The sequence below is a fragment of the Ictidomys tridecemlineatus genome, chromosome 16 (genome assembly GCF_052094955.1).
Source record: "Ictidomys tridecemlineatus isolate mIctTri1 chromosome 16, mIctTri1.hap1, whole genome shotgun sequence".
Lineage (NCBI taxonomy): Eukaryota > Metazoa > Chordata > Mammalia > Rodentia > Sciuridae > Ictidomys > Ictidomys tridecemlineatus.
Genome location: NC_135492.1, coordinates 23410855 through 23422933, shown reverse-complemented (window position 1 = coordinate 23422933; position 12079 = coordinate 23410855). Strand labels below are relative to the sequence as shown.

At 37.5% G+C, this 12079-nt stretch overlaps 1 protein-coding gene and 1 long non-coding RNA gene across 2 annotated transcripts in view; both read left to right on the top strand.

The window, feature by feature from the left end:
• LOC144371359 (uncharacterized) overlaps positions 1-12079 on the top strand; it is a 1013058-nt gene that overhangs the window by 18306 nt on the left and 982673 nt on the right. The window lies entirely within an intron of this gene.
• Positions 138-2677, top strand: LOC144371358 (uncharacterized). Its single transcript, XM_078033709.1, has one exon. It carries the CDS (start codon positions 235-237, stop codon positions 1942-1944), a length of 1710 nt encoding a protein of 569 aa, XP_077889835.1. The 5' UTR covers positions 138-234; the 3' UTR covers positions 1945-2677.

Sequence of the window (12079 nt, the reverse complement as noted above, 5' to 3'; positions counted from 1 at the left end):
GAAACCTTCCAATCGATTCCAATTCTTAATCAAACAAAGAAAAATTTTAATAGAGTAAATCCATGTGACTTCATTATGTGTGCAAAAGATTTCATATGTCTTTCATTCCTTCATAGGCACATCACATCTCACTCTGGACACAAATATTGTAAGCATGAAGAATGTGAAGAGAAACCATGTGAATTTAAACAATATAGGAAATCTCTGGTTTCTCTCAAAAGTGTTCACACACAAATGTTGTTACAAACTGGAGATAGACCACATGAAAGTACAGCATGTGGGAAAGTCATCAGTTGTTCCAATGACATTCAAAGACATGAAGAAACTCATACTGGGTGGCAACCCTATGAATGTCAACAATGTGGTGAAGCCTCTTCTTCTCTCCCAGGTGTTCAAAGACACATGATAATACACAGTGGAGGTAAACGTTTTCAATGTGAGGTATGTGGGAAAGCCTTTCATTTCTCCTCTTTATTTAGAAGACACGAAAGAACTCATTCTGGAGAGAAACTCTATGAATGTAAACAAGATGGTCAAACCTTTATTTCACAGACAAGTCTTCAAAAGCACAGGATCACACACACAGGGAATGTACGTTTCAAATGTAAGGTATGTGGGAAAGACTTTGCTTATCCCAGATTACTTAGAATACATCAGAAAACACATACTGGAGAGAAGCCCTATGAATGCAAACAATGTGGAAAAGCCTTTGCTACATCCTCTGAGCTTAAGAAACATGGAATAACACACACTGGAGAAAAGCCCTTTAAATGTCAACAATGTGGAAAAGCCTTTGCTAGATCTGGTGACCTTCACACACATGGAAGAACTCATACGGGAGAAAAGCCCTATGTATGTAAGCAGTGTGGAAAAGCCTTTGCTAGATCTTTTGACCTTCGCACACATGAAAGAACTCATACTGGAGAGAAGCCCTATGTATGTAAGCAGTGTGGAAAAGCCTTTGCTACATCCCGTCCACTTCATACACATGAAAGAATACATAATGGAGAGAAGCCTTATGAATGCAAACAATGTGGAAAAGCCTTTGCTGCATCCCATCTGCTTCATGCACATGGAAGAACACATACTGGAGAGAAGCCTTATGAATGTAAGCAGTGTGGAAAAGCCTTTGCTAGTTCTAGTTACCTTAAGATTCATGGAAGAACACACACTGGAGAGAAGCCCTATGAATGTAAGCAGTGTGGAAAAGCCTTTGCTAGATCTAGTCACCTTCAGATTCATGGAAGAACACACACTGGAGAGAAGCCCTATGAATGTAAGCAGTGTGGAAAAGCCTTTGCTAGGTCTAGTCACCTTCAGATTCATGGAAGAACACATACTAGAAAGAAAACCCTTGGATGTCAACAATGTGGAAAAACATTTGCTTCATCCCGTAATCTTCGCAGACATGGAAGAATGCATACCGGAGAAAAGCCCTATGAATGTGAACAATGTGGAAAAGCCTTTACTGCTGCCTATTACCTTCAGATACATAAACAAACTCATACTGGAGAGAGGCCCTATGAATGTAAGTGGTGTGGGAAAGCCTTCACTTGGTCCTCTCACCTTCACTCACATGAACAAACTCATACTGGAGAGAAGCCCTATGATTGTAAGCAGTGTGGCAAAGCCTTTGCTACATCTAGTAAACTTCAAATACATAGAATAGTGCATACTGGAGAGAAGCCCTATGAATGTAAGCAGTGTGGCAAAGCCTTTGCTACATCTGGTGACCTTCACAAACATGAAAGAACTCATACTGGAGAGAAGCCCTATGTATGTAAGGAGTGTGGCAAAGCTTTTGCTAGATCTTGTGACCTTCGCAGACATGAAAGAACTCATACTGGAGAGAAGCCCTATGTATGCAAACAATGTGGCAAAGCCTTCACTCAGTCCTCTTACCTTCACTCACATGAACAAACTCATACTGGAGAGAAGCCCTAAGAATGTTAGCAGTGTAGCAAAGCCTTTGCTAGATCCACAGACATGGAAGAATGTATACTGGAGAGGAGCTTAATGAATGTCAACAATGTGGAGAAGCCTTTGCCACATCTTGTTGGCTTCACACATGTGAAAGAACACATACTGCATAGAAATCGTATGAATGAAAACAATTGGTAACTCCTCTGTTATTACTGTTTCACTCATATACATGTAGGAAGTTTACTGGAGAAAAATCCTTTGAATGTGAAATATGGTAAATCAATATTTTATGTCATCCTCAAAGACAAGAGATGCTCACACTGCTGAAAATGTGTGTTTGTGTGTATCTGTGTGTGTGTATGTGTGAGATAGAGAGAGATCGATCAATCAATGGATTAACTGGGGATTTAGTCTGGTGGTGCTCTACCACTTAGCTACATTCCAGTTCCTTTTTACTTTTTATTTTGAGACAGGGACTTGCTGAGTTTCTTAGGGTCTTCGTAAGGTGGTGAGGCTAGCCTCCAACATTGATTCTTCAGAATCAGCTTCTCGAGTCTCAGGAATTAAAGGCATACACCACCACATCCAACTGAATAACTTTTTAAATGTGAAAAATATCACAAATCATTCCATTTTCCCTGTTGCCTTCAAAGCCATTTCACTCACATTGAAAAACAAACCCTCTGAATTTGGGGGATTTGCTACATTCTGTCAGCTTCATTTCCTTTCTTATATATGAAAACACTCATGCACAGAAGCCCTGTGAATGTGAGAAATGTGGGAAATCTTCTAGTTTCCTCATTTTTTTCCTAAGGACTGGAAATATTATTTTGGAATAAAAAGAATAAATCCTATGCAAGTAAGAAATATAAAGGGTTCAGCTGTTCTAGTTTTGTTAAGTTGTATGAAAGGACTCATACTGTAGAAAATGCTGAGGATAAGCCATGTGGGGCAGTATTCAGCTTTCAGAGTTTTCTCCAAAGGCATAAAAGAATTCACATCTGTGAAAATTCTTTTTCTATCTTTAAAAATTGCAGTAACACTTTCAACTTTCCAGGTCCCTTTGAACAGCATTTAAGAAATCACACTGGAGAAAAGCCCTGTATGTAGAAATGTGGTGAGAACTTTTCTTGTTTCAGATCCATTTGAACTTGTTCAGACTTGAGGAAAATTTAATTTTATTTCATTTTATTTATTTATTTTGATATAACCACTGTAGGTGTGTGAAAATGTTGTGTGCCTTCATTTCTTTTTTTTTTCTTTTTTTTTCTTTTTTCTTTTTTTCTTTCTTTCTTTTTTTTATCTATTCAGAGCTAACACAACTGCATCCTGGGTTGGAGAGGAGCATTGCATCAGCATGAAGATTTAAAAGCAGCATGTTTTTCTGGGTTAAATCTCTCTTATTGTTAGATTCCATTTTCCTGTATTTTAAGTCTTTTGAATCTAATGTTTCATTACATATTGTGTATGTTAGTTTAGGCCTCTCTACTCCAGCCTTTGGTACAGATTGGTGAAATGACTCTTCTGAACCTCTTTCCTCTCTTTGTTCAGATTTCACCCAGGAGTGCTCTAGCACTGAGTTTCTCCACAATCTTTTTAATTGTTATTTTTTGAAATGAGGTGAGGCTGGCAGCTGGGACCATAGGGTTGTGTCTGTGTACCCTGCAGCTGGCCTCTTTCTTTTCCTTGATTGCTTATTGATTGATTGATGGATCTGGGACCATCACAATTGTCACTTGTGCTTGTTCTAAGGCTCATGTATTGTGCTGTATGTAGGCACATTAAAGAGTATTATAAGATAATATCATTTGTGTATAATGTTTGGAGAGGCACTTTCTCAAAATATATTTTGCCGTATACTTGAGTTGCTTTCTCTTTTCTTTTCCCAGTTCTGGGGACTCAAACCTGCTTTGTGCATGCTAGGCAGGCATTCTAGCATGGATCGCTTTGTATCTCAGGTAGTGAGTTTGCTGCAGCTGTGAGTGTGGACCCCAGTGATAACCACATCAGCAGATGCAGCTCTGTAGGTGTTTCCTCCACAATTGCAGCTGATCTCTTCCTTCTTAAAGACCTTTTATACCAGTGATTTTTTTTTAAAATAACTACATCCAACTTAGGTTTTCTCCCTATGAATATTACTTAGGTGGAATATGCCAGAAAACCCAGGCTTGATTTCTCTCTGTGTTTAGAGTACCTTAGTAGCCCTGGGGAAATTGTGTGATGGTTTTCTTAATACACACTGCATGACCAAAGACTTGGTAAGGAGCATCTCAGTCTGATGTCCTAATACAGTAGCTCTACCTTCTCCACCAAATAATCTTAAAAAAGCTTCTCAAGAGACCTTCACCATAATTTTCTTTCAACAGAATGTCAGGAAAAGATTTTGCAAAGATCTCACTGTGCTTTATAACACAGACTTCTGCTTTTGTGGCAAAGCTTGGAAGACCTCTTTCTGTGAACTAATCAAAACAACAAGAACAACAACAACAACAAAAACACCTTTATGTATATCCCTACAAAAAATATAAACCTCCATCTTTGTCCCACTAGATGTAAATAAAGATCAATGAAATTCCAAGCAGTGATCCAAACAATTTTGTGATAACCCTCAGAACCCTGCAGCTAATCAATGTGCTCCCGGAACATTCCTTAGGTGTCTAGCCTCATGTGCCCTACATCACTAATAAAGCTATAGCCTCCAATCAGGTGATATTGTACAGTACTTGCTGTGGAGAGGGCTGTTTCTGCTCATACTAAAGGATTCAGTTACCTGTCCTAAGGATTCAAAGCTTCCTGAGCAAAACCTCACCCACAACCTATTCAGGTGTCATGGATCTTGTGGGATCATTGGTAAGAGTTCCTTACATACTTGTGTCCAAATGTTGAAGTTTGCCAACATGCCAAAGATGGGTTGATTGTCACTTCTATCTCTGTTCCAGCCTTTTGCTGTGTCTCAGTGCTCATTTGGAAAGGAAGGCCAAAAGAGTTTGCTGTTGCCCTTCTGTTTTTGATAAATATAGCCTAAGCCATCTTGTAAAACTTCTTCTTTAAAAGATAGTTTTGAACACTTCCCAGGATTTCCAAAAACTTTCTTTGCAGCTAATGAGTCAGTTTAGCAATTTCCTAGTTTTACATTTTTGATTTAGTAGAAATATTGCATAGAGGTGTGTGAGCACTTGACGCAGTCTGGACTTTTTTGTAATAAATCCATTTGCCAAAGGCAGTAGTTGCAGGCTTGTTCCTGGGCTGTGTGAGTGAATGCAACTGCCCTGGTGTGTGGGCATTGTTTGTAGGAGTTCAGTCTTTGTGAGTACATCAGTGTAGGAATCAGACTCATAGGAGGGCTACAGAATCTCCTGACAGGTCCTGCCTGTTCCTTTTTGATAGTAGTGTTGTCATGTGAGCTGGCAGGTGGATGGCTACCTTCTGATGGATTTGGGTTTGTAGCTGAGCAAATAGTGAGAATGTACAATGATTAAATGAGAATTACAATATTCTTTGTCATACCAAAGACATAATTTGGGGGCGAAACAATAACAAGTAACCTCGTGGACCTTCAATCACATATTTTCCTTCATGTATGCATTTTCTTACAAAGTTTTGTAGTGTGATGCTTATGTTGAACAAACTGCGATAAACATGGAGAAGTTTACTTAATGGTACAGTGTACTAGAAGTTTTAAAGACTTGCAGCAGGCTTAAATTCCATTATTGTTGAAATTTTATGAAAGACTCTGAAATTCTCAAAATTCTTGAGAATCCCCAGATGCTGTGGCATACACCTGAAATACCAGTGGCTCAAGATTCTGAGGCAGGAGGATTGATTTTTTTTCACTTTTTTTTTTAAAGAGAGAAAGAATTTTTTAATATTCATTTTTTAGTTTTCAGTGTACACATCATCTTTATTTTTTTTTATGTGGGGCTGAGGATTGAACCCAGCACCCCATGCATGTCAGGTGAGCACGCTAACATTTGAGCCACATTCCCAGCCCATGTTTTCAATTTTCTTAAAAATTTATATATATATATATATATATATATATATATATATATATATATATAAACATTTTTTTCCTAAGAATCAAACCCAGTGCCTTCCACATGGTAGGCACATTGTCAACCACTGAGCCACAACCTTAGCCCAAGGGTTCTGATTTGTAAGGTGGCCTCCCTGGATAACAAGGAGTAAAGAACTCAGTGAGACCCTGTCTCTAAGAAGTAACTCAGATAATAAAAAAGAAGGCTGGGAGGTGGCTGAGTGGTTGAGTTCCACTGAGTTTGATTCACAGTACCCCGAATAAAAATGCATTAGGAACCAAGTTTTAATAAACCGTATGATGGGTGAATGGGCTTGTCCACTATATTGTTTTTTTCTTTGGATTCTTAGGCATTGTTTACTAATTCAGGAACTCTGTAAAATTCACCAATTCAATATAAAGCAAGTGTATGTGTTTAAAAAATAACAATATAGCAAGGTCCATGAGGGGCAGCTTTCTGCTCTGGGAACCTCAGTAATTGGTAGTCATCAAAAGAGGCCATAATGTCCTTATCATAGTTTGTGAAAGATTCTATTGTGCATGAGTCTCTGAATGTGCTAAACGTGCTTGTCTTTTCAGAGCCTGTTGGTGGAGGAATTCCACATGGAGGTCTCTGATTTATAGATGATGTCATTGGGGAGCTCAAGTGAAACTGATAAGTGAAGAACACATTGGCACATGGTCTAGGGCAGCCTAAAAGGATTCAGATTTTCTTGTCTTCAAAGAGTGTGTCAAGCAACCTTGGAGGAGGATGTCAGCAATTTACGATGTGCTCCTGCAAAAACGTCTCTGCTCAGGTCATTTGTTAAAAGCTGATGAGTAGTCTGAAAATTTATTTGGTCCTGTTAGTGATAATGACAATTTGTATTAGAATGCTATTGAAATAGAGAAAAAAAAATATTAGCCATTTTTAAGGCCAAAATATATACCAGTTGTGATTAAATAGGATCAATAATTTTCATTATATTTGGTATTGGGTATGGATACTTACAGATGGGACCAGATCATCAAAGTAGCAGTAATCTACCCAAGGCAAATGGTGAGATAGAGAATATCTGTGTTTCTGTAGTTGGTATTTTATTTTTTCCTCTGTGATTATCAGTGACTGTGTTTAAACATTTCAGAATGCCCAGTTAGAACTCTCATTTTTCCATATTTAATGAATTAGAAAATGTTAGACTATTAAATATTCTGAGAAGCACATCAGATTTTATACGAATTTTTAGTTTCCATATACCTTGTTTTAACATACCAAAAATACGTGAAGTGATTTAATTAGAGATTGATGGTGTTATTTATTTGTTTTTGTTACTTGTGATGCTGTGGCAAGTGTGGCCAAACTAGCAGGTTCTGGCCAGGTTTGATGGGACATTGGAAGAAATAAAGAGACACACATGCAGAAAATACAGCATCTGGGATCGGGTGGAGCACTGCTTTATGATGGAGCAGCAGGTCTAAAAAATTATGCCAGGGGGGCTGGGGATGTGGCTCAAGTGGTAGCGCGTTCACCTGGCATGTGTGGGGCACTAGGTTTGATCCTCAGCACCATATATAAATAAAATACAAGATGTTGTGTCCACAAAAAACTAAAAATATAAATGAACAAGTATTAAAAATTATCTCTCTCTTTAAAAAAAAAAAGAGAAAAAGAATTACACCAGAAATCTTTATTGTATATCTTTCATTGATTATATTAAAGACTATGCAAGCATTATTCTTTGTATTTATGAAAGTTACAGTTAGCAACAGTATGCAGCTATTTCCTCCATTACATTCTATAGTTGGATTGTGCAATGTTAAGAACTCTGTGCAACTCTCAAAAAAGTCCACCTTTAAAGTTACTTTAAAGCATCCTTTAAATCAGCGGAACCTGTGAAACATTGTGGTTGACTTAGCAAAGAACTTTGTGCCTGAGAATAATGTCAAAGCTGAAAAGTCTCCCACAACAGAGTCTCCCCCATGGAGAACATTGCCATAACAAGCAGGCATCCTATAGTTTTGCATAGAAACTTTTCCAGTCACCAAGCATGTCACTGCCATTATGTCATTAGAGACCTCCATCTCAGACACTTGTCTTCCAATCACTGTCCTGGTCTCCACAAGGGATTGAACCCAAGGCTGCTTTACCACTGAGCTACACCCTCAACAAGGCTCCCCCTCTTTTTTTCTTTCTTGAGATAGTGGTGGACTCTGTTGCCTAGGCTGACCTCACACTCATCTAAAACTAGAGCAATGTGGTCTCTGAACCTTTACCCCAATGGCAGTCACATTTGCTGGGAACTCAGCTGAAGTGGTTCAATTAAAGTAATGACTTTGGAATTCTATAGGATGTGACTACTGTTTCCAACCCATTCTACCAGGTACTGTTTCCAACCCATTCTACCAGGCCTGGTAGAAATTTGCAAGTCCATTTTTATGTTTCCAGATCATAAGAAAAAATATTTTTTTTCAAATTTTCACAGATGTACCAATATCACACAGACCCTAAGTACTTGGGTTTTAGGGCAGGGATTATGGGAAGTTCGTTGGAATTGTGTGGATCCATCCTGCCTTCTTATATGTCTTCCCTGTTTTCTCTCTCACTCATTATAGTACAAGGGGTTCTTAACCACTAAGCCACATCCCCAGACTCTCTTTCATCCGCATGACAGTAGAATGCATATATACATATATACACACATTTTGGTATATCATACTTGCATGGGATATCATTTCTCATTTTTCTGAGTGTACATGTTGCAGAATCATATTAGTCATGTAGTCAAATATACACATACAGTAATGATGTCTGTTTCAATCTACTTCTATCTATCCTATTCCCACATCCCTCTCCCCTCCCTCCCATCACTTCCCTCAAGTAAATGTAAGGTAAAGCTATTCTGGCTCAGTGCCCCCTCCCTCCTTAATTAGAATCATCATAATAGAGAAAACATCTTTGGTTTTGCAAGACTGGCTTATTTCATTTTAACATGATATTCTCCAACTCCAACCATGTACTAGAAAGTGCCACAATTTTAGCCTACTTTCAAACTGACTAATATTCCATTGATTATATATACCACATTTTCTTTATCCATTCATCTTTCGAGAACCACCTAGGTTGGTCCATACTCAAGCTATTGCAAGTTGAGCTGTTATAAACATTCATGTGGCTGCTGAGGAGTCATACATGTGAAAATATTTTTTAAAACAAGTTTCTGAGCAGGAGAGAATATTTTACATTACTCATTTAATTATTTCATAGTATTCAGAGTATAAAAGGAACTCTAGTGACTCCATAATAAAATGATCAACAAAGTAAAAAATGAATTCTGAATTGTGAACCTCTCAGATGGTGTTTTCTGAGAATGATCTTCAAAATGCTAATTGTTACTTTTTGATCCCAGTCATCTGGAAGTTTCTAGAGAAAGGGTGCTCCTTTCCTGCACTAGGCCTAAGTTCCAGTGGTTTTGCTAACTTCTGTTGCTGGAAGAATTGCTTCTCTCTCAACTCAATTATAGGTATCAAAGGGGAAAATTAAACAAACTACTGATAGACTCAATAATATTTGAGCACTTTCTGAGCCCTGACCTACCCTTGTTCACCCCAGTAATAATTCCAAACCTTCCAGTTTTTTTCAGAAGTAGTTTCTCCAAGTACTGAGCATCTAAAATAAGTGACTTCTGTTCCAGTGGGTATATCCTAAACGTGCAATTTCTATAAGCAACAGAGACTGAGCATGTGCAAATATTTATACATTACAAATAGTTGGATTTGCATTGTTTGTAACTACTTTCAAAAACTAAAATTTGCAGCAGTAGGATTAAAAATGTGTTAGCAATCACAGATTCCTGTTTCACCACAGAAAATACAGTACACTCTTCTTCTAGCTACTTGACAGCCTGGAATATAACACACTTGCCTCAGAAATTTAATGCATCAGTCAAATGAAAACTTTCCTTCACCTTAAGCAGTCTTGTCAGAAAGCCTGTGATAAAAATCTGAAAGATAGGGGTGGGGTTCTGGCTCAGTTATACAGTGCTTCCCTAGCACATGGGAGGCACTGTGTTCAAGCATCAGAACCACATAAAAACAAATAAATAAAATAAAAGTGATTTGTCTATCTATGACTAGTAAATAAATAAGTAAAATATTTAGAAGTAAAAAATAAAAATCTGAAAGTAGGTACTCCAGAGCACGTGAGCATGGATATAATGATTCACTTGTAAAAATGCTGGTGAGAATATAAATGGAATAAAGCTATTTTTGAAAATGGTATTAAGGTTCTTCAATAAGTTAAAATAAAAATGTCATATGATTCAGTAGTAGTAATTCTGGTTATTTATCTAAAAAAATTGGAGTCATTAGATCATAGAAAAGACTACATTTATATTTTTATTGTAGTAATTTTCACAGAACCTGGTAAAAGAACTGAAGTAATTTTAAGGTAAATGGTAGGTTGGGCATAGTGCCACATACCTGTATTCCCAGCAGCTTGAGAGTGTGAGACAGGAGAATCATGAATTTAGAGCCAGTCTCAGCAACGTATCAGCCAGGCACTAAGCAAATCAATGAGATCTTGTCTGTAAATAAAATATAAAGAAGGAGCTGGTGATGTAGCTCAGTGGTCGACTAGCTCTAGTTTCAATGCACAAAACAATAAATTGAAAAATAGGCTCAACACATTGACCCTATGTTTTATCTTCCAAGAAGCAATTTTCTTGCACCCTTTCTGGATTAACTGGACAGGATGTGTTACATTCTTTAACAAACTATTACCTACAGGAGAAATGCAGTTTCAAAATAATGTTTGTAAGAGGAACACAAGTGACACTAAAGGAGAGACTTTCGTGATCTTGTTAAAGACCAGATTCTGGAACTCAGTGAAATGAAGATAATTCCTACTAACCATAAAATCTGCAAGAGTTTATGATTAAGAATTCAATTATAAATCATGAACATGAGGCTAATTAACCTAAAGTTTTCATGGCACTGGATACTTGAGAGTTTGATATTATCCTGCTGTCAGTCCAAAGTCAAAAAGGGTACCTGGGCAGGATTCTTTAGAATATTTTTTTTAGTTCTCTAATAAAAATGGAGAGAAAAAGAGCAATGCTCTTTTCTTTACAGAGGGGACACATTCTCTCTCTTTAAAGTGTCACCTTTTTCTTCCTTCACATCACTTCTAATAATCTCATTGGTTCTGCTTTTTTTCTCATGTGAAATGTTCACAAAGAGAAAGCAAAATCTATAAACTGTCATCTAGTTCTTGGAAGAAAAATTAGAAATACTGCATCCATTTGAAATATAGCATAAAAATAGTTGATAAGGCAAAGAGGGAATGCTGGCATTAAAATTGTGAACAGAGCTGAGTGCAGTGGTGCACTTCTGTAATCCCAGGGTTCTGGAAGGCTGAAGCCGAAGGATCATGAGTTCCATGCCAGCTTCAGCAAGGGAGAAGTGCTAAGCACTTCTTTAAACAAAATACAAAATACTGCTTGGGATTTGGCTCAGGGGTCGAGTGAGCCAATAAGTTCTAAAATGACTTGCTATCCAGTGACAATTAATTGACCCACCATAGGCTGGAACTCAAGATTCAATCACAAGTTCCACAGAAGTCATATGGAAAATAGCTGGTGTCTTATAGATAATGTGGTTAAGTTGTTCCTACACCCTCTGTCTGATAGGGTCACAGCATGGGAGATGCCATGGCAGAGCTACACCATTTGGAAACTGAAACCATATGGAGGGTTAAATGTATTGTTTATGATACTCATAATATGAAAAATGGGGGTATACATCAATCAATAATAAAAGTACATGTTTACTGAAATGGCGGAAACATTCCCAAAATGAGACTAAAGATACACTTAAGACATACCTGAAGATGTGTTTTGATATCTCTCAGGATTCAAACAATAGTGTTATTCTTCAAAAATTTATGAAGAAAATCTTACAAATCTCAAGGTTCTTAAGAAAAACTTAACAATTTGCACTAAGCCCCACATTCTAAATCTATAGTCTGTGCAACATACATTTCCCTTCAGTAACAGGCCCTCCTTTGCCTTACACAGGAATTCATGATCAAAATAAGAAACACATTGTTAATATTAATGGTAAATGGGTTGTGATGAAGAGCCT